The sequence below is a fragment of the Eubalaena glacialis genome, chromosome 8 (genome assembly GCF_028564815.1).
Source record: "Eubalaena glacialis isolate mEubGla1 chromosome 8, mEubGla1.1.hap2.+ XY, whole genome shotgun sequence".
Lineage (NCBI taxonomy): Eukaryota > Metazoa > Chordata > Mammalia > Artiodactyla > Balaenidae > Eubalaena > Eubalaena glacialis.
The window spans coordinates 112,969,024-112,993,013 of record NC_083723.1 but is presented as its reverse complement, the minus strand read 5'-3'; the positions used below and the strand labels follow the sequence as shown (position 1 = coordinate 112,993,013).

General features: G+C 40.4%; 1 protein-coding gene across 1 annotated transcript in view; it reads left to right on the top strand.

Annotated features, from left to right (window-relative positions):
- The window catches only part of DGKI (diacylglycerol kinase iota), a 452,274-nt gene that overhangs the window by 150,208 nt on the left and 278,076 nt on the right, over window positions 1-23,990 (top strand). Inside the window, exon 2 of the mRNA XM_061198082.1 lies at window positions 16,923-17,031. Coding sequence (XP_061054065.1) covers window positions 16,923-17,031 — 109 coding nt within the window. The remainder of the gene's footprint in view (window positions 1-16,922; window positions 17,032-23,990) is intronic.

The window sequence follows — 23,990 nt, the reverse complement described above, 5'->3', positions numbered from 1 at the left end:
ATGCAGCAAAAGCAGTTCTAAGAGGGAAGTTTATAGCAATACAAGCCTACATCAAGAAACAGGAAACATCTCGAATAAACAACCTAACCTTGCACCTAAAGCAATTAGAGAAAGAAGAACAAAAAAACCCCAAAGCTAGCAGAAGGAAAGAAATCATAAAGATCAGATCAGAAATAAATGAAAAAGAAATAAAGGAAACAATAGCAAAAATCAATGAAACTAAAAGCTGGTTCTTTGAGAAGATAAACAAAATTGATAAACCATTAGCCAGACTCATCAAGAGAAAAAAGGAGAAGACTCAAATTAATAGAATTAGAAATGAAAAAGGAGAAGTAACCACTGACACTGCAGAAATACAGACGATCATAAGAGATTACTACAAGCAACTCTATGCTAATAAAATGGACAACCTGGAAGAAATGGACAGATTCTTAGAAATGCACAACCTGCCGAGACTGAACCAGGAAGAAATAGAAAATATGAACAGACCAATCACAAGCACTGAAATTGAAACTGTGATTAAAAATCTTCCAACACACAAAAGCCCAGGACCAGATGGCTTCACAGGCGAATTCTATCAAACATTTAGAGAAGAGCTAACACCTATCCTTCTCAAACTCTTCCAAAATATTGCAGAGGGAGGAACACTCCCCAACTCATTCTACGAGGCCACCATCACCCTGATACCAAAACCAGGCAAAGATGTCACAAAGAAAGAAAACTACAGGCCAATATCACTGATGAACATAGATGCAAAAATCCTCAACAAAATACTAGCAAACAGAATCCAACAGCACATTAAAAGGATCATACACCATGATCAAGTGGGGTTTATTCCAGGAATGCAAGGATTCTTCAATATACGCAAATCAATCAACGTGATACATCATATTAACAAATTGAAGGAGAAAAACCATATGATCATCTCAATAGATGCAGAGAAAGCTTTCGACAAAATTCAACACCCATTTATGATAAAAGTCCTGCAGAAAGTAGGCATAGAGGGAACTTTCCTCAACATAATAAAGGCCGTATATGACAAACCCACAGCGAACATTGTCCTCAATGGTGAAAAACTGAAACCATTTCCACTAAGATCAGGAACAAGACAAGGTTGCCCACTCTCACCACTATTATTCAACATAGTTTTGGAAGTGTTAGCCACAGCAATCAGAGACGAAAAAGAAATAAAAGGAATCCAAATCGGAAAAGAAGAAGTAAAGCTGTCACTGTTTGCAGATGACATGATACTATACATAGAGAATCCAAAAGATGCTACCAGAAAACTACTAGAGCTAATCAATGAATTTGGTAAAGTAGCAGGATACAAAATTAATGCACAGAAATCTCTTGCATTCCTGTATACTAATGATGAAAAATCTGAAAGTGAAATTAAGAAAACACTCCCGTTTACCATTGCAACAAAAAGAATAAAATACCTAGGAATAAACCTACCTAAGGAGACAAAAGACCTGTATGCAGAAAATTATAGGACACTGATGAAAGAAATTAAAGATGATACAAACAGATGGAGAGATATACCATGTTCTTGGATTGGAAGAATAAACATTGTGAAAATGACTCTACTACCCAAAGCAATCTACAGATTCAATGCAATCCCTATCAAACTACCACTGGCATTTTTCACAGAACTAGAACAAAAAATTTCACAATTTGTATGGAAACACAAAAGACCCCGAATAGCCAAAGCAATCTTGAGAACGAAAAATGGAGCTGGAGGAATCAGGCTCCCTGACTTCAGACTATATTACAAAGCTACAATAATCAAGACAGTTTGGTACTGGCACAAAAACAGAAATATAGATCAATGGAACAGGATAGAAAGCCCAGAGATAAGCCCACGCACATATGGTCACCTTATCTTTGATAAAGGAGGCAAGCATATACAGTGGAGAAAAGACAGCCTCTTCAATAAGTGGTGCTGGGAAAATTGGACAGGTACATGTAAAAGTATGAAATTAGAACACTCCCTAACACCATACACAAAAATAAACTCAAAATGGATTAAAGACCTAAGTGTAAGGCCAGACACTATCAAACTCTTAGAGGAAAACATAGGCAGAACACTGTATGACATAAGTCACAGCAAGATCCTTTTTGACCCAGGTCCTAGAGAAATGGAAATAAAAACACAAATAAACAAATGGGACCTAATGAAACTTAAAAGCTTTTGCACAGCAAAGGAAACCATAAACAAGACCAAAAGACAACCCTCAGAATGGGAGAAAATATTTGCAAATGAAGCAACTGACAGAGGATTAATCGCCAAGATTTACAAGCAGCTCATGCAGCTCAATAACAAAAAAACAAACAACCCAATCCAAAAATGGGCAGAAGACCTAAATAGACATTTCTCCAAAGAAGAGATACAGATTGCCAACAGACACATGAAAGAATGCTCAACATCATTAATCATTAGAGAAATGCAAATCAAAACTACAATGAGGTATCATCTCACACCGGTCAGAATGGCCATCATCAAAAAATCTAGAAACAATAAATGCTGGAGAGGGTGTGGAGAAAAGGGAACACTCTTGCACTGTTGGTGGGAATGTAAATTGATACAGCCACTATGGAGAACAGTATGGAGGTTCCTTAAAAAACTAAAAATAGAACTACCATATGACCCAGCAATCCCACTACTGGGCATATACCCTGAGAAAACCATAATTCAGAAAGAGTCATGTACCAAAATATTCATTGCAGCTCTGTTTACAATAGCCAGGACATGGAAGCAACCTAGGTGTCCATCATCGGATGAATGGATAAAGAAGATGTGGCACATATATACAATGGAATATTACTCAGCCATAAAAAGAAATGAAATGGAGGTGTTTGTAATGAGGTGGATGGAGTTAGAGTCTGTCATACAGAGTGAAGTAAGTCAGAAAGAGAAAAACAAATACAGTATGCTAACACATATATATGGAATCTAAGGGAAAAAAAAAAAAAAAAAAGAGGTCATGAAGAACCTAGTGGCAAGATGGGAACAAAGACACAGACCTACTAGAGAATGGACTTGAGGATATGGGGAGGGGGAGGGGTGAGATGTGACAGGGTGAGAGAGTGTCATGGACATATATACACTACCAAATGTAAAATAGATAACTAGTGGGAAGCAGCCGCATAGCACAGGGAGATCAGCTCGGTGCTTTGTGACCACCTAGAGGGGTGGGATGGGGAGGGTGGGAGGGCGGGAGATGCAAGAGGGAAGAGATATGGCAACATATGTATATGTGTAACTGATTCACTTTGTTGTAAAGCAGAAGCTAGCACACCATTGTAAGGCAATTATACTTCAATAAAGATGTTTAAAAAAAAAAAAAAAAAAAAAAAAAAAAAAAAAAGAGTGAATGTTCATTATTTTATCATATCAAGGACACTGGAGCCTTGCGAATAAATATTTTTATTTTATAAAGTAGTTTATAGCCTCATATACTCTGTAAGGTACTGTCTTCTTACTTTTACAGTTGAGGAAAAGAAAGCTTGGCGCTGTTATGTGGCTTGCTCAGAGTTATAAAGTTAATAAGTGTTGAATCTGTTGGGTTTTTTTTAAAATTTTTATTTTGGTCCAGTTCAGTTTCCACTTTACAATGCGAATCCTCTGTTTAATGAAAATAGATGCCTTAGACGCCTTTTTAAAACCTTTATTGTGTTCTAGGAAAGTAACAGGAAAAAGGTGCCTTTAATATTCTTACTTAATTAAATCTTCACAACAACCCCATGTAGTGTAAATTAGTCTTCCTGTTTTACAGATGAAGAAATTGAGTCTAAGCGACATTAAGTCCTAGGCAGATCATATATTTAGCAGGTGGGAGAACGAGACTTCGACTCCAGGTTACTTTAAATCCTACTTCTGTCACCTCCTCCTGGTAGCTTCCCTCATCACCGTCATTCCCCTCCTGCGCCACTTATTCCTATTATTCCCTTCATAACAGTTGTATCTCTCAGCAATAATTCACGTGTTTATTTACTTATTTATTATCTGTTTTCTGTGCCGGGGTCATAAGCTCAACAAGAAGAGGGACCATGAGCATTTTGTTTCCTTCTCTACAACCAGCAATTTATTGTACTTCTGTGTAGTACATAGTAGGCATTGAGTATAAATACTGAATGTCTAAGAGTCTGATTCTGAAACTCACTTTATTTTTCCTAAATATACCGCCTCCCCCTTTCTTAAAAGCCCTTACTGAATGGGGTTTTTCTTGTTACCTTGGACTTATGGCCAAGTCTCAAAGCTGAAGACCACAAACACACTAAGGATCACACACTCTAAGTTTGGAGAGCTGCCAGAGGTTAAGATTAGACACCTCTTGGGAGGGCTAAGATCAGAAAATTATTCTACCCAGCCCTTCTCTCCATTCCTGTAAATCGATAGAAAGGGAGGGTAGAAGAGAAGATGCTGCTTTGTTCAGAGTACAATGTTAGTGAAGAAAGTTTCATTGCTTCTCTCATTCTCTAGCTGCTACTAGGGGGAAAGGGAGAGGGCTCAGAGAGAGTAGTCCTGCAAGTTGGGGGTGTCTGCACAAAGGCCCGGCAGACAACCCGCATTAGGGCATAAGCTCATGGACTTGGCTGCCAGGCCATCCAGTAGAAGAAACAAAATTGTGAAGAGGTGACTTGGTGGGGAACTGCCAGGCAAAATGGGGGTAAATATTGGGATCCCCGCAAGTTCTTGGTTCCCTAAAATTTTAAAAGATTGATCCCACTCAGGCTCTCAGAAACAGGTAGTTAATTTTTTTTTTTTGGTGGAGCAGGTGCAGTCTTGTTAGTATCATCACAATGATATATCCTGGGTGAGCTGGAGGCAAACAACAAGAACAACAAACCCTGGACATTAGAAGACTGCAGGTTGATGCAACTTCCATCCTGCCATCAGGTGGGCGAGAAGACAAAATCTTGGTCGGGATGGTTAATGCAGAGGGAGCAGTGTGGGCTACGCCCTGGTCAGTGGAGCAGACTGAAGCTACCATTGGTCCAAGACGAGGAGCTCAGCCTGCCCTGTGGCTAGCCAAGGCCAGTGCTGCTGCCAACCTCATACGATCAATTAGTAATTTGCAGAGTTCTGAAAAGTAACGATTTTTGACAATTTAGCCAGTGTTCTCATTGCTTCTATGAAGGAGCAGTTTTTCAGAGGTTCTGATTCTGCCTTTTCCACTGTTGGCACAGGAATGGGAACGCACAGTGAGAAGTATCTTTTGATACCTTTTTTGATAAGTAGAAGTTTTTAATTTTGATGATTTCCTGTTTGTTAACTTCTTCTTGTATGGCTGGTACTTTCTGCATCTTATCTAAAAAAAAAATCATTGTCTACTCCAAGGTCATATTTTCTTCTAGAAACTTAATAGTTTTACCTTCTAGGTTTATATCTGTGATCCCTCTTAAAGCATTGTTTGTATACAGTGTGGGATAGGGATCAAATTAAACTTTTTTCCAGTATGAATAACCGTTTTTTTCAAGATCATTTGTTAAAAGGATATTCTTTTCCCCATTGATATGTTTCAGTGCCGCTTTTGAAGTCATACATGTGTGGCTCTATTTCTGGAATCTCTATTCTTTTCCATTGATCTAATTGTCAATTCTTTCTTTGATGTCACGTGCTCTTGATTTGTCTTTATAGTAAGTTTTAAATTGGGTAGAGCAAGTCCTTCAACTTTTTCTTCTTTTTCAAGATTTTTGACTACTTTATGTATTATTTTCATTTCTAATATATACATTTTAATATCAGCTGGGTTTTGACAGGGGTTATGTTGAATTCATGTATCATTTTGGGAAGATTTGACATGTTAACAGTATTGAGTCTTTCAATATGCAAATATTTATATATTTATTAACAACTTCTTTAATTTCTCTCAGTAAAGTTTTGTAGTTTTCAGTATAAGGTCTTATACATATTCTCTTAGATTTATACCTAATAGTTCATTTTTTTGAATGTCATTTTTGATGGTATTTTAAAATTTTCAGTTTTCAATTTGTAATTGCTTATGTATAGAAATACAGTTGATCTTTGTATATGGCTTCTGGACACTATGACTGCAAACTCACATGTTAATTCTGATAGATTACTTGGGATTTTACATGATTTTACACAATCATGACATCTGCAGATTAAAAGTTTTACTTTTTCCTTCCCTATATATATATTTTTTCTTAATTATTTTTCTCTTTTACTATACTGGGTAGGACTTCTAGTACAATGTTGAATAGAAGTGGTGAGAGTAGACATACTTTGTTTCAATATTAGGGGGAAAATGTTATGTATGTATGATGTTACTTGTATATTTTTCAGACATACCTTTTATCAGATTGAAGACTTTTTTTCTCTTTCTAGCTTGTTGAAAGTTTTAGTCATGATTTCCTTTTTCGTAAGTAGCCCTGCAGGATGCATATGAAGCATGAGGAACTGGGTAGTGATGAGTTAGTTAGTTGCTAGCAGGGCAGGGAAAATGGAAAGAACATGTACACTTGCTGGCCAAGCTGGATGGGATGGACGAAAACCATACAGTGATAATGTAGATAAGTTGGGCTGAGGTGAAGAGACCTGATTTCTATGCCCAGCTCTACCACCAACTAGCTATTTGACCTTAAATAAGGTACTTTGCCCTCTCCCTTGGACCCAGAGATACAGCTGAGAGCCAAGCTGATTTCAGAGAAAGTCTGGTAGAGTTGCAAATGTGACTAAAAGATTTGAAAAATAAGAAATGTGAGGAGATTGATGAGCCGGGACTTCCTTTGTCTGCTAAAGAGAAGGCTGAGATGTACATTGATTTACTGATTCTGGTTTACTGCACCAAGACAAACATTCACCAGCTCTCTAGTCTCTGGGTGCTTTGACATCTCTTTTCTTCAATACCACATGTTCCTGGGTTCTTTAGCTTTACTGTAAGTCTCGAGATCAGGATTGTAAGTCTCAAGATCAGGGAGTGGTTTTATTCCCTAACCTTACTTTTAAGTAATTCCTTTATGGAGGTCTCTTCATCTGAACCATCTGAGGTGAGTTCTCTGTTTTGCCAGGACCCTTTTCTCACTGTTACAAGCGGAGAAGACACATGCTCTCAAGCCTCTCTCTAAGCCTAGCCATCATGCCTAGGGCTGGTCTCGAAGTAGGCAGTAGATCTCTGCCTCTAACCCCACCCTCACCCCATCTATATTTATAATATTCTGGATTGTAGCTTAGGAAAATTATTTTAACTACTTTGAATTTCATTTGACTCCATTTCTTTGGATCATGACGGTTTTTGCATTTCCATGAGTCTCTTTAGAGACTGTACATACCCTTATGAGGGAAATATCCTAAACTGTTTTCAGTTGACAAAACTGTTGGGTTATCTGTTCAGTGGCATTACCAGTTGAACAAGATTGCGGTGGAAGCAGCAAAGGTGCCAGGGTGACGGGAAATTGAAGGAGATCGGGAAGTGTCCTAGCATGGAAATGGGGAGGGGGGCTGTAAAGACAAGCGTTTCCTGTTGCTAGTTTTACTGGGAACAACCCTCTGGAAATCTAAATTCTTTCCCCTAAATTCTGTGGATTCCCAAAGGGCTTATGTTCTTAAGGTTATTTCTGTTCGCAGGCTCATGCTTTTTCTAAATTTGTTCAATTTCGGATTATCTTTCTATCCCAGTAGGCAGTCGATTCTATATTCATTGACCTAGATGTAAAATTCAGCCCCTTCTTCAATTTCCACATTCATAAAACCTCACTGCGTTTAAGCCAGGAGTAGACTTCCCTGAAGATGTAAGAGGGGGTGGGAAATACGGCAGAGGCAAAGGACGTACTTCCATGACAGCAATACAACTTCCAAGTGGACATTAGACTGTGTTCTTAAAATGTCCTTCTGCCCCTGCCCCCCACACCAGAGCATTTCATGGGTCACTTCAAGCCACTGCGTGCCCAGTCCTTGTACCATCTTGTCCATCCTTCCCTCCCTCTCCTACTTTGCCTTCCCTTCTCTTCCCTCCTTTTCCCTTTCAGAGGGAATGCAGATTGTTGGAGCCTTTGGAACCAGACCTCTAGGCTCCAGTCTTGGCCTCATTACTTCTGAGCTGTATGGCTTATATAAGTTCCTTAACCTTTCTAATGTCAGTTGTTCCATCAGTAAAATGGACATAATAAAATTACCCATTTCGTAAGTTTGTCAGGAGTATTAGAGGCGTTTAGTGGATGCCGTGGGTGGCTGCCCACGTGCCTTCTCAGGACCAAGGTGCTTATTTTTCCAGCTTAAGGAGTATTGGCTGCTGATGGTCCCCAGGCATTGCCCCAGCATAAAAGAATCTCTTGCCCGTGTTATGCCCTTCCAGGGGGCTGCCCATAACCAAAGACTGGTTGATGTGGAGGTTCAAAGTCTTGTCTCTGCCTGAAATTGGGACAACTCTGAAGGGCCATTCTGGCTCCAGAACTTTATGTGAGATCAGCTGAGGTTTCTGTTATAATCGCATCACAGCTCAGCTTCTTATTTTTTTTTTTTTAAAGGAATTCCTTTATTTTTATTATTTATTTATTTTTGGCTGTGTTGGGTCTTCGTTTCTGTGCAAGGGCTTTCTCTAGTTGCGGCAAGCGGGGGCCACTCCTCATTGCGGTGCGCGGGCCTCTCACTATCGCGGCCTCTGCCGTTGCGGAGCACAGGCTCCAGACGCGCAGAGCTCAGCAGTTGTGGCTCACGGGCCCAGTTGCTCCACGGCATGTAGGATCTTCCCAGAGCAGGACTCGAACCCGAGTCCCCTGCATTTGCAGGCAGATTCTCAACCACTGCGCCCCCAGGGAAGCCCTGCTCAGCTTCTTATTTGCCAGTGCTGCTGCCCTCACTCCCCCACAAACTGTCCAGTAAACTTGATAACATCGGTTTCCAGCTTAAGAGAAAATGGTTAAAATAATGTCCAATGCATACTAGGTGCCCAATAGATTATTATTATTGTTGTCTGGAGAGTAAGATCATGTATTTTATGAGATTTTCCAGAATATTCCAGACAGATGTGAAGCTGCAGAACAAATTCTAATTAATAGTTTGAACCATGAGTAGTGAGAATGAAATTATCCCCAATTATGACGATGGAAAAAGGGGTCTTGTTTGATTTTTTTAAATGTTATTTTATTAGAGCATATTCTAATTAGCCTGCTCCAGTAGAAAAAGAAAAGTTAATGCCACAGGGGCTAAGGTCTTATTAACCTGTGGAAAGTTAACTACTGTCATAGCAGATTTAGCAGTCTATTTAGGCATTTCCTTTCTATTATAAATAGTCAATTTGTCATACACAATTTCTTATACACACTTTGATTTTGCACTTTTCTCCCCTGTTGGTTACCTCATTAATGAGTTAAATAAAACTTTGTCGGATGCTCACCATTTGTGTGAGAATGTTGTTTTTGACAGTGGTTTTTCCATAAGAATGTGTTTCTGTTTATTAGTTTCTGAAGGGTAGAATTATGATAGGAAGGTACCCAAAGTTTCACGGGGGCAATTGGAAAAGAGAAGTCAACATTTTGAAGTTAACCAAACCCTGTCATAGTAAATCCAAACTGTGGGCCTAGCTTTGAAATGTGTATATTTGCTATTAAAGATGTGTATTTGCTGGGGTTGCCATAACAAAGTACCACATACTGAGTGTCTTACCAATAGAAATTTATTGTCTCACAGTTCTGGAGGCTGGAGGTTTAAGATCAAGGTGCCGGCCTGTGGGAGGGGCTTCCGAGGCTGTGAGGGAGAATCTGGTCCAGGCCTCTCTCCTCTAGCTGCTGTGGTTTGCTGGCAATCCTTGGCCTTCCTTGGCTTGTAGACACATCACCCTGATCTCGGCCTTTATTTTCACGTGGCGTTCTCCTTATGTGTGTGTCTATCCAAATCTTCCCTTTCATAAGGACGCCAGTCATATGGGATTAGGGGCCCACTCTAAGGCCCTCATTTTAACTTGATTATCTCTGTAAAGACCTTATCGCCAAATAAGGTCACATTCTGGTATACTGGGGATTAGGACTTCATCAGATGAATTTTGGTGGGGGGAACACAATTCAACTCCAAACAGTTTGATTACTTCTTCTCCATTCCCAAGGCTTACTTTTCCCCTCAACTGATACCTTAAGGAGAAGAATATCATTAGCTCCTGAGAGAATCCCAGTAAAAGAAATCTTGCCTCATTTAAAAATGAGGTTTATTGCCACATCCCACGCCAACCCCATGCCAGCATTGCTTTAGGAATGTGCTGATAATGAATTAGGATTGGGAAATAAATCCCAGCAGTGGGTTCACAAGTTCTCAGGGGCATTTAGCAGGCTGCTTTACAGATTAAACAAACAAACAAATGCCTTTTTGGTATTGCGTTCATTTACATGAATACAATGAAATAATTCCAATGTCATTTGGATTGCATTTTTAAAAAATATGTTGCTAAATTTGTCTGAGGGGAGAGCGTGGTGCTGCTTAATTTTGCTCTAGGCAGTTAGGCAAGTCGGGGAAGAAGAATGATTCCTTTGGCAACCGTGGAATTATTTACCGTGATTGGGAGAAGGATCTCGTGTTTGAATAACCCCTTTGAACTGCCTGACATGTAATGGAGGCTTGTTAAATGTTTACTGAATGAACAGAAGAGTCCAGGGAACCTGGAATATTTGAGAGCAATTGAATAAAAAGCACATATTTATTCAGAGATTTCCCACATACCTAGCTTTGGGGGCAGCCAGTATGTGCGAGAGAATAACAATAGCCGTGATTATTTATTGTGCTTGCCATGTACCAGGCATCCTGCACACGTTTAAAAAAAGTGATCCTAGCTACTCTCTGAGTTGGATAGTATTATTCTTATTTGAAATAGAAGGAAACGGAGGCTAAGAGAGGTCAAGCAACTTGACTACATAGCTGGTGATGGGTAAGGTAGGGTGTGTTCTCAACCTGTGCCATCTAATGCCTCCCAAATTGACCTCTCTCTAGAAGCTTACGTTCTTCTTGTGGAGATCAGACACTTATAATTGAGGCAGTTACAAAATTAGGATCGTAAGAGGCTAATTGTATCATATGTCTCTCTTGCTATGTAAGTATGTGCTGTCACCATTTCATACAAGTGTGGGGTTGTGTAATGGTTAAGTATGTATAATCTGGAGTAAGATGCCTGGATTCAAATCTCACTTGGACCTCTTCCCATCTGTGTGATCTTGGACACGTAGCTTAACCGTTCTGTGCTATAATTTTTTTAAATTGTAAATTAGGGGATCATAAATGTACCTACCTCATTGTGAGGGATACATAAGAAATGTAAAATGAAACAGTGCCTGGCAAAATGTATTTCCTGCTAGAGGCTTCACAAAGGCAGCAATTTATATATGCTTTATTCATTTATGTATCTTAAACATCTAGAACAGTGCTTGGTATGAAATAGACATTCAGTAGTAAGTACATTGTTGAATGAATAAATATATTTCAGTATATAAATGCCAGGGCTTAGTCACATTAGCAGACATAATGAAGTGGTCAGATGCTTGTACATCTATGTAGAACAGTGGTTCTATGTAGAACAGTGGTTCTATGTAGTCCACGATTCATGCTAGAAATACCTGGAAGGCCTTTAAATCGACTAATTCTCAAGCCCCAAGAGGTTGAACACTGCTGTTGGAGAATCACTGTGAAAGAAACAGCTACAAATGTAGAGTAATACAGGTATAACATGTTGAAGATTCAATGCCAGTGGTGATTTTCTGAATGACTTTCAACCCTTAGGAAACTAAAGCCAACCTTTGTTTCAATGATAATTATATTCCTGAAAATGTTAATATACGTTAAGATCGTCAAAAAATACTCTGTGTTCATATGTAAAATGAATTAAGATTTAGGCTCAAATAATTACACAAGGTTTGTTCCTCTACATAAATCTATGGTGGGATATTTGGAATTTGTGTGGCGCGTGAGACAATTTTTTATTGAGTAGACTCTCCTTAGCATGGCAGGCAGCTTGTCTGGATCAGCCTAGAAGCATTGTGGGCTGCTCTGAATATAGGCAAAGTTAATGCCAATGAATCGGGGGGAAAACACCAACATGCACCATAAGTAAGATCTTGCTTGAGGCACTTGGGGAATTAAACCAAGGTACAGAGTAACTTTTGAGGCAGCTGGTTCCTGTTCTAGAGCAAGGAGATGAGTTCACCAATCTTTACTGTGAAAGTTGCTTGTTTTAAGAGACTTCATGGCTTAGGGGATCTCCTGACTCGCTGGAGCTTCTCCTCCCAGCAGGCGGGCTCCTCATTCTATTCCCACAGGTAGCATCCCTAGGAGAGGGAGTTGGAAAGATGGAGATGGATTGATTATGGGAGCCACATCAACCTGGAATAAGAGGAGAACCAAACTGAATTGAGAGAAATTTGCAAAATGGATAATTAGAGAGTATCCTGGCTAAATAACCACTTACTTATGTGTTTTCCCATAAATTAAAAAAAGATTCTCTTTATGAAGAGTACATGCTGCATGTTTCTTTTGATAAATACATTACCAAAATATTAACAGTATCATATGCCCTTTACAAATATTGTAGCAAAAGATTCCATTTTAATGTTGATCACAAAGCCGTTTTGAGTTCTTTCAGGCTTCTCAACACTGGATTCTACCTCTCTTTGCCTTTATCTTTAAAGAGCTGCTTTGAGGGATTTCTGGCTCTCTCGGGAAAGAATATCACTGAAATGCAAGGCCTAGGATATAATTCAAATCATCCTAATCAGATTTCTCAACCCTTGATCTAATCAGCAAGCTGTTTTGCTTAGCTTCTTGGTCAAGTTCACTCATTAACTCAGAAAGCATTCATTGAATATACGCTGTGTCTACCCCTGGGCTAGAACATAATAAGATTAGTAGATGAATTGAGCCCTGTCCTTTAGGAGTTTATAGTCTTACTGAATGAAGTGAAGGTAATAATAGAACGCTATTTAAAATGTATGATGGCTTTCGTACTTTAAATATGTTCAAGGTCTCTCATGGCAGGTAATTGACATTAACTGTGACTTTGTGCACCTGAAACTCCGTTTTAGAACATTTTCTTTTAATGTCTATTTCACCGTTATGATCATGCTTCTCTTTTTCACAGACTTTTTTTTTGCCATTATAGTCATCCTCCGACAAAGTGTTGTAAAATTAATAGAAGGAATCGTTGGCATTTCACGGTTTTACTGACTGTGGGTTCGGGAGGATTCTGAGCAGGAGGAAAGAATGACACCCCAATGAGAAGTTGACAACCCATTGATTTTTTTATTGGAACACATTGCAGCATAACCACCACCCCAACACACATCAAATTCTACCAGACTCTTAAATGTTGTCTTTTGCAGCCAGGATGAATCCAAATAGAAAAATAACTTATCCTAATTTTATTTGAGGTCTGAGAAATAATGAAATTGCTTTCTTATTTTGGAACAAAATGTGTATACGTGTATGAATTATTGGAAAAAAAAAGAGTTATCTCCCACGGTTATTTAGAAGAATGGAAAGCTATAATCAGAAGTTACTTCCCACCCCCTGTAGTACCTCTATGTATTTTTCCTGTTCTCTTTCTTATGTAATGTCCTTTCGTGAGGCCCATTTACAGTTACAAACTGGCAGCCACTTTGATGTTTCTTATTTATTTCCCCCCAATTAATGTTTCTATGTGTGGTAGATATACAATTTTCTTCTATTAATGTTACAAAAAAAACCAGCCTTAAATTTGCGTCCACAATGAGGAATAAATAATCAACAAAAGCCCTTACTTAATCGTTTCTATTCACAGGCTGGGAGAGAGTATGATTTGACTGTAATTTCATTGCAGGGCTTATCCAGGGTTAAATGTTAGTTAGTATGTCTCTTATCTTATAGCCACATTGCTCTTCTAGAGACAAATATATCCCTTACATCCTAATTTGATTCTTTGAGCAATTTGCTGGCAGTCCTCATTAGCAAGAGTAATCAGGTTTTGGTGGTCAGTCTCCAACTTGTGATGAGTTAAACTCATTTTTCCTGTGGTTTCTACTGTGACAACAGAATTTTATTTCCTCTCTTCTTTCTTTTTTCTGATCACAACTCTCTGTGGCTGTTCATGAAAAAATGAAGGATTTATGTTTTTCTCATTCACCTAAGATGTAGGAATTCTTCAGCTGTTCTAAGGCTTTGTGCTTAGGCACCATTTGGTATTTTTTTTTGCTAGAACACTTAAATTTAGGTTGTGGTGTCTGTTAGGAAATCAAAAGTGGAACCTGTAGATTCAGACTCCACAGAGATCTGGCTTTCTTGTGATAAAAACTGTGACTCAGAATCACCATACAGGATTCTTCAAAGCCAGAAAAAAGTACTAATGAAAAATGCTAAAGAAGTTCTTTGAACTCAGGTGGAGAAAAAAATACCTGGGGGATGAAGGCTCACCATATAAGAATCTTGCGGTGTTCTTTCCTTTGGCTCAAGAAAATGGAATATACTTTGGAGTGAGGGACCAAAATTGATGTTGTTAATTATTTGCCTTGATGAAAGTGAGGGAAAAAAATATTGTGTCATCAGACTGTCTTCATTAAAGGCCTACATAGCCTGTAATGACTCTTTGTGGGATTATATAAAGCAAGTACATCGCCTTGCTGCCCGGTACTGGGAGCTTCTGAATATAGGCTACTGGCAAGCTTGATATGATCACTTCCAGCTACTGAAGACCTAGCCAGTGTTTCTGGGACTTCCTGTGTAGAGAAAGAGAGGTAAAAAGAAGAAGGAGAAGGAGGAGAAGAAGAATCTTCCAGTGTTCTTTCCTTATGGCTCAACAAAATGGAATATACATTGGACTGAGAGGCAGAAGAAGAAAGAAGAAGCGAAGGGGAAGGGGAAAGGGAAGAAGAAGAAGGCTGGACACTTGCTGAACTCTCAGACATACTTGATCCTTGGTTACTGGCTATACCATCCTGGATTCCTTTCTGGATTCTACGCAGCCTTTCCTTGGGTTTTGGTTCCGCTGTTCATCTTGCTCACCTTTACAAATTGCATGAATGGGTGGAATTTGCCAAGATCAGTGAACAGTACAGGGAGATCATCTGTCTTCTAGAGTCCAACAAAGCTTGGATTCTGCTGGGTTATGATGGGATTCACCATATATTTGGCCATCACTGCCTTCCTCTCCCCATCTCACTGTCTGTGTGTAGCCTTGTTCCTCTGTATGAGCATCTGGGCCTCCCTGGGGACTTGGTGCTTCTGCAGGTGTAGTGTCAGAGATGGCAGGTTCTTACTGCAGTGTTTACATCCTATGAGACAGGCTGCAGAGAGCTAATGCAAGTAAAGTAGGTAATGAAGTGGCTGGTCCTTTCCTTCAGGCTCCCCCTTGATAGGCCTGGGGTAGTTAGTGCCCCCTCTCTTGCTCTGTCAACCTAAATAAAGAAGTAAACTGAAGCAAGCTCAAATGACCAGAAATTGAGTTTATGCGGGAATAGCAGAGGAAGGGCAATGTGGGACACGCAAAGTATAGTAAGCTATGGGCGAATCTGTTGATAGTTTGGGACGAACTGTTCTTATGGTCAAAGAGAGCAAAGAGGGGAGAGTCCAACCAGAATCCAAGCAGCAAGTTCATTGGTTTGAGGATGGGGAGAGATTCTTGACGAATGTTCATTGTTTGAGGGATAAATTTCTGTCTCCTGTAAATCAGGCATTTACTGGAAATCAATCTCTTAGTTCTTATGTTTCGTTTGCCTGAGGGCACATGTGTGAGACTCTCCATTTCATATCCTCTGGTTCCGTTTTAGATTAAAATCTTTTTGCACTCCCGTAGAGCAGTGTGAAGACTTTAGCGACAGAAGGAAGCACCTGGGAAGCATGTGTAAGTGCAGATTTCTGCCCCCCACAGCCCGCTCAGACCCACTCAGGACTCAGAGCTGCAGCATCACAAAGGCCCGCCTGATTCTAGCTCAGGTCATTCTCAGAGCACACGTGGACACTCCCGGAGAGGAACGCTCCTCTCGCGTCCAGGGAGCCACTTAGTTAATCCACAAATCAGCACTCCTGTTTAAACTTGAGACCATTGTCTGACATCTTTGATGGAGCTCTTCAGAAATTGGACTTCTATTATTCATGATGATACCACAAGCTCTCCGTGGGTGAGCCCTGCTTTCTTCCTTTATCTTGCTGTCCTCATTTTCTCCACTAGGCTCTTATCTCCTCCCTTCCCTTTGCTCAGCAACAGTCATGTTTGCTTGCTACAGCAGCTTCTCTTATTTCTTATCTTTGCAGACCAGCGTCAGGTCTGACTTTCTCAACCTCTCCTGATTCATTCGCTCCTTTCTGACCCAAATTCTGTTACGTTACACTCAACAAACCTAAAATCCAACCAATGTGTTTTGGATTTTTCTTACCACGGACCTTGGTAAGATATTGGTCTTTCAGCGTGTGCAATTTCTAGGACGCAAATGGGTCTTTTCCCATGTAGAGCCTCAGGCCATGTGTAGAATTCCTCTGCAAGGGTAAGGAAGGAGGTTCTTGAGATGCGTAAGACTGAATTTGGGGTGGGAGCCAGCTTGGAGAGCTCTTTGATGGGAAATGGAGGAACTTCAATTGAAAACCTCATGAGCCTGCTTTTCTTGCTTAGTCTCTGGCAGCTTTAAAATTGTCTAAGAATTGGGACCACCCCAGCCTTAGGTCCTTTTCTGTAAACACAGAGACCTGCATTCCGCCCTCTGCCTTGAATAGGGGCTCACATTTTAATGTCTGGTCCTGAAGCGATATCACCCTAAGGTGGTCCCCTCAATCTCCCTGTCTTTTGAGACCTGCCACCCTCTGTCTTCACCATGCACTTTAGAGAGATATATTCCAGTACATTTGCAAAGGTCTTCACATGTGGAAGACTAAGTCAGGCATTGTCTCTACCCCACGGGAACTGTTTAGCTCTGTATTACCTTCTGATGTTGGTTTTTCTTTGTGTTTCTTCTTGCTGCAGGAAAGCAATCTCCCGGGCGGGCCTGCAGCACCTGGCTTCTGCACATCCCCTCAGCCTTCCTGTGGCAAACGGGCCAGCGAAGGAGCCCAGAGCGACTCTGGACTGGAGTGTAGGTGTCGGTTGTTTCATTTCAATATCATTCCATTGCATGTGTGTCTCTCTCATCCTCACGATTCCTGTAGCTACCAACAAGACTTAATAATTTTCAATATTGTTCACTGATCCATCTTTGGGTATCTAAGCCCTGGCTCCATTTCCAGATTCCTAAGAACATAGCTCCTTTATATGAAGTCAGACGTATTGAAAACTAAAATAAAAACTTCATGAATCCTTTGAAGCACTATTGCCTGGGTTTGCAGCTGTGAGATAAAAAGTACCTCTGTGTACATGCTTTATTGGTCCCTGCCAAGTTGATGATGAATAGAGTTTACTCTTAGCGACATCACAAAGTCCAAGTTTGATTTCCTTAGCTCAAGCTGCTTTTTCTTTTTCGGTCCTTTTTTTTCTTTTTCTTTTTTTTATTCTTTTCCTGCGAGAGGATGACCTCACTTTACATTCCAGGCACTCCATGTCCTCCTGTTTGCTATACTTCCTCCCCTAACCCAAAGGTAGATGGGTCTCATATCAGCGGGGTGGGTATATTAGCTGGTTTTTAAAAAAAATTTATTTTATTGAAGTATACTTGATTTACAGTGTCATGTTAATTTCTACTGTACAGCAAAGTGATTCCATTATGCATATATATACATTCTTTTTCATATTCTTTTCCATTATGGCTTATCACAGAATATTGAATATAGTTCCCTGCACTATACAGTAGGAACTTGTTATTTATCCATTCTATATATAATAGTTTGCATCTGCTGTATATTAGCTGATTTTAATGTTTTACCAAAAAGACATCTACAAAAACTGTTACCTTGAAGATTGCCATCTGAATTTCTTTTATTGAGAGTCTTCGGTGAGTCAAGTTCTTGGTTGAAGACACTTCTAACTGTGGACTGAAAGGCCTTGTCCCTTTCTGAAGGAATGTAAGAAACAGTATGAAGCTAGAGGAGGGCTGCTCTGAGATTCTGCCAGTCTGGTCTTAACAATGAATCTTGTTTAGCATTTCTGGTTGAGTTGAACAGAGGGGATAATCCGTGTTCTTTTCCTCCCATAAGAAAGACTATGGCAAGGTGGGGGAAAGGAGAGGAATTTTTAAACTCAATTTTATTTTTAGCATATAGGCTATGATTTAATATCCTTTAATACTATAATATTTCTCCCTCTTTCCCAAGAACACACTTACTAACATCCTTATTTTATACTCTGGACACATACCAATGTATGCAATGTATGAAGTACCTGGCAAAAGACTGAATTTAATTGAAATGCAACTTCTTCCTTGATGGAGTCCGAGGGTGCTCCAGTAGCGCCTGTGTACGTTGAGTTGGTGTTCAGGAAGACTGTTCCTCTCCTCGAATTTCCCTTTATTCCAGGACAGTTATTTAATAAACTCTTAAACCATAAGAGAGTGTAGAATATATTTATAGTAGTGCTTACATAATTAAAAAAGAATTAAATATATAAACAAACAGGTAAATTAAATAAAAAAGGGATATGCATGGGCCAATGATGACAGTGTGTTACAGGGACCCCAAAAAGTTAGTTTAATAGCCATGGTGTTCCAAATCCTCTGATCCAAAGTAGTAGGATCCTATCTGAGATGCAAGATTCTAATGAGAAAGTGTTTATATCATTTAGATAGAAACATCCATTAAATCATTTCTCTGCCCCTTTTGTGACATTAGTCAAGTCACTTGATTTCTTTTAGCCTCAGGGTCCTCATCGGTAGAGGGGGACAATGGTGACCCCTCCCTAAGGGGGACTTCAGGGCTGTTGTTAAGATCAAATGGGGCAATGAGCGTGAAAGTTCTTTGTAAACAGTACAGCCTGCAGGTTTTCTATTCAGAAATAAAGTAATTGACGAATTGGTTGATTGATCACCATGTGTTGAGTACCTGCTTTGTTCTAGAACCTGTGTTAGTTCCTTAGGATTCTGAGGTGAGGAAGATATGGTTTCTGCCTTCAAGAAGCTTAGAATGCCATGGGCAGAAGAGACATTGACAGCTAAAATACAGGGCAGCGACAGCTAGAGTAGAGGGGTACAGAGAGCGTCACTGGGGTTGTGAGGAAGGACGCTCCATCCCCATTTGATGTTGGAAAGACTTACCAGAAAATGCTCTTAGAAAGAATTTTCCTTCCTGAGCCAAAGCTTGACTAGAAGGTATTATTTTTCTGATTCCTGTAGAGAGGTGTATACTCTAATATTTCATCACAGTGGTATTTTTGGCTAGTGGTGGGTGAACTGCAGTACACAGTTCAGGAAGAGCAAATAGGAAGTACAGCCGGGGCGCATAGCTGATCTTTAATCCTTCAGCCCCTTTGCTTATGGCTACCGTGTCTTGATGGCCTGATGAATTATCATGGTGGCAGGAAACACTTTGGGGATGTTTAACAGTGGAGGTAAAATGGAAAGCCTTCTCTGAAGACACTCCATCTCAGGGCTTATTTAGAGATCTGATGTGGAAGGAGTTGTAAGATGTGACTCTGAAAAAAAACCTGTAATTGTGGGCTAATATTGCTGTTAGCAAACAGAAGGCAGCCCGATACTTCCTTAAGACAATCATGTAAAAGTAAAAGATTTTTCTCAGAAGAGAGGAAGAAGCAGATTGTTAAAAACATTTCAATGACTTTTTTTTTTTGCTGAGACTTGCCCTTGCTTCTAAATTTTTGGCTTTTCCTAACCTAAGTGCTTTACGCCAAGTTCATTTATGTTACTTTAGTTTGCCTGCTTGTTCAAGAAGCTAAACCAGTGTTTTCTTTGTTCTGTTTAAAGTATAAGACTAGTCCTCTGGCTTGACCTACTACCATTCTCTTTATTCTACCCCCTTGTCTGCTTCTCTACAAAAAAGCAGCGTGACCACTGCTCTCCTTCTATCAGCCCACTTTTCTGGACTAAATGCATTAAAATGATCAATCTTTCAAAAAATCTTTTTTTAATTTTTGGCTGTGTTGGGTCTTCGTTGCTGCACGTGGGCTTTCTCTAGTTGCGGCGAGCGGGCGCTACTCTTCGTTGCGGTGCGCGGGCTTCTCACTGCAGTGGCTTCTTGTTGCAGAGCACGGGCTCTAGGCACGCGGACTTCAGTAGTTGTGGCACACGGGCTCAGTAGTTGTGGCTCGCAGTCTCTAGAGCGCAGGCTCAGTAGTTGTGGCGCACGGGCTTAGTTGCTCCGCGGCATGTGGGATCTTCCAGGACCAGGGCTCGAACCCGTGTCCCCTGTATTGGCAGGCGGATTCTTAACCACTGTGCCACCAGGGAAGCCCCTAAAATGATCAATCTTTACTTATTTACTGTTACTATTTATTGAGCACTGATTTGGCTTGGAGCCTCTTAAGAGTCTCCCATATGAGAAGGGTGGCAGAAATTTAAAAATTAAGGTAAAAAAGGAGGAACTTTCATTTCTTGCCTTTGATGAGGTAAGGGGCCTCAGTAGTGCTAAGAGATGCTTCTGGCATAACAGGGGTGGAGAAGGGCTGCGGAGAGTTGCCTTGTTCTGTGTTCTGCCCCCTTGACTCTCGGGTAGAGATTCTCTTTGCTCCATCACCTCTTGGCTCAGGGGTTGAGGGTCGTCTCAAAGGCCTATAGTACTATGACCCCCTGACTTATGTCACCTCCCCTCTCCTCATTTCACCAGTGAGAAAACAGATGCAAAAGCTGTTTATGGTGCATCTGAAGTTGAAGATAAATAAGGGTGAACCTGGAACTTGGATCTTAGTCCCAAGTTTCTACTTATTGTAGAATACCTAGAGGGCCCCGTTTTGACTCTAGTATGTACCAAAGTCTGCAGAAGGGGCACAATTGTTTCTTAAACATCCTCCGGCAAAGGGCTTTGAGGAGTGGCCTGCTTGTGGGGGGCCTGAGACCCAGGTGAGCCTGCGCTGTAGGCACCTGTGTGTTTTGGCTGGGGGAGGACTATTGCAGGAGTCAGTTTATGCTCTGGTTGTGTGAACTTAATAATTTCCTTGAAGTACTCCATTTTCATTTCCCTACTTAGTGATATATACTATCTCTGTCTTCTTTTTAGTCTGTTCCTTGAAGTCCAGAAACTTCTCTTTTGCTGTGATTTACTCAAATGGTTTATTTTGACTTATGGGATTCTCTGCCCCACACAGTGTCATTTCCTTGATGACTCTTTGCTGACCTTTGCTCACAGGCCCTCCCCTCCATGCATGTCAGGGATGGTAGCCTTAATGATGGGGAGTAGCCAGATCAGACCTCAGTACAGAGCCTGGGTTTTCTACTGACTACAGTGGACAGTCAGTTTCACCCAAGGTGAAAATGGCTCTTTGCTACAGAGACTTCACTCCTGCTCTCAGCCAGGCTATGCTCATTTTTTTGGTTGAACTGGTTCTGTTTATTTTATTCACTTTCTGTTTTGACCCCTCATAAAACCTCTAACCGTAGTGCATGTCTTAGAGCCAAATTCGTGTTTTTTAGTTGACTTTCTTATTCTAGGTCCTATTTAGATTTCAGGCACTTTGAAGGGAGGAGCACGTCTTCTGCTTCTTTTATCTTCTTCACAGTGGACAGCACAGTATCGTAGGCCTAGTAGCTGTCTAGTAGATGTCAGTTATGAATTGATTACAGCTTTTTTGCTCAATCAGCAAGAAAGGGACATTTCGCTGGCAGTTGATGGGCACTCAGATTATCTCCAGTTCCTGAAAGGCTTTGGTAGACACAAGTCAAAAACCTGTTTGAAACATAAATGGATTTATGCTATTGAGTCCCAAGTAACTCTTTTTAAATTTCCTTCCTAATCTAGTGCATTGTGTTAAGACTTAAAGCACACACAGTTTTTGATCTTCCCATTCCTCCCAATGGTATCCTCTCTCCCCTTTCATGGTGACAACCTACAGGGGCTGCTCCCTTTGACACCATGCCATGAACGTCAGCCAAGCCAGTTTTTGGGAAAACAAGCTAAATTGCTAGAAAGGAAGGGAGTAATGCTCAAAAAGGAAAAATAGTCTCATCTCCTGGGCTGGAATCCAAGCTTCCAGTTTAGAGCGAGTTAGCCCACTTCAAAGTGAGTCTGTTGCACAGATAATGTGTGTCTTTTCTTAAATGTCACATGCCTCCCATGCAATGGAGACTTAATTTGGACGTGGAGATTTCTTCCCTGTTTTTAGTGTTAGAGCAGAGAACATAGGATGTGGGTCTTCACTCTGTGTCCTCTGTTCTGTAATTTGCTTTTGCCCATTACACTGCCTAAACAACTCTCAAAGCAATGGTAGAAAAGCCACCAAGATCCTTCTTAAAAAGCATGTTGGTTTTCAACATAGCATCCTTGATTTCAATTCATTTTTGCCTTCCTCATTGGAAAATTTCCTCCAAGGCTGAGGGCTGTGGAAAACAGAGCCTCAACACAAACAAACCCAGATCCTAAATCCAGACCACCTTTCCTTTCCTCTGGTTGACGATGCTAAGAAAAGGAGTGCTTTCTTCTGGACAGGTAAAACATAGCACAGGGGGCTTCCCTGGTGGCGCAGTGGTTGCGAATCTGCCTGCCGATGCAGGGGACACGGGTTCGAGCCCTGGTCTGGGAAGATCCCACATGCCGCGGAGCAGCTGGGCCCGTGGGCCACAACTACTGAGCCTGCGCGGCTGGAGCCTGTGCTCCGCAACAAGGGAGGCCACGATAGTGAGAGACCCAGGCACCGCGATGAAGAGTGGCCCCCTCTTGCCACAACTGGAGAAAGCCCTTGCACAGAAACGAAGACCCAACACAGCCAAAAATAAATTTAAAAAAAAAAAAGTCAAGCACGGATGGCTTCTTTAAAAAAAAAACAAAACAACATAGCACAGTGGGTTCACTGCCTCACTGTTTGGTTCAGAGACAAGATTAGGGAAACAGAGTCTTCATGTGGGATTGGTTTAAACGGGGTTATGAAACTAGGTCATTTTATCTTTGGAAACCTTGAATGTAAAGGCAGGAGGAGGCAGGTGTGTGTGTGTGTGTGTGTGTGTGTGTGTGTGTGTGTATCTGTATGCACATGTGCATGCTCTCATTTTAGTCTTGTTTCAGATGGCAGGTCCAAGCAGACCTGTGCCTTCCTTACAAGCTCTTGGCCTTTGCTCTTTAACTTCAGGTTTGGGTGTCATCACCAGTAATGACTCACACCCCGATATCTTTCTCCACTTCCATCCTCATTTCAAAAAGCATTGTCCATTTAATCAAGATATCAGGTTGCTAAGCAGAGCAGGAGGAGATAACCGACTATAAATTAGAAAAGGTCCTGACCTGGTCAGCCATGTTAATAGTGGGACAGATCTAGCATGTTTTCATGCACCCTCACTAATCTTCTATTTTCTAAAATTGTGAGAATTTTAAATTAAATCACATTGGCTGCTGGGAGAAATCATAGACTCTTACAACTTCACAGGTCAGTGAGAAGTACCTAGGTCTAATCTTTTGCCTCTTAGTAAGCGATTATCTAAACTAACACTGTTGAACAGAAATATATATGAGCCATAAAGAAAGCCTAATTTTTAGTGGCCACATTAAGAAGTGAAAAGACATAGGTAAAATTAATTTTAATATTATATTTTGTTTAACCAAATATATAAAAATATTGCTGTTTCAACACATAGTCAATATAGAAATGATCAGTGAGATGGTTCACATTATTTTTTCAGACTAAGTCAGTCTTCAAAATCTGCTGTGAATTTTACACTGACAGCACATCTCAATTAGTGCTAATCACATTTCAGGTGCTCAGTTGCCATACGCTTACTGGACAACATATCTAAACCATCTGAGACAGATTTTACCTATTATTACCTTGAAGATTTTTAGAGGGAGACAGTCCAGATTTTTGTTTCCCTTTCTGAATTTGTAAGGATATTTACATTTGATACATATTTATGATTGTCTTATTGTTTCAAAACATTTTTTACAAGCAAATGTCTTCATTTTGTGTAGATTATTTGCTTCTGGTGTCAGTGTACTCTATCTGTATCATTCA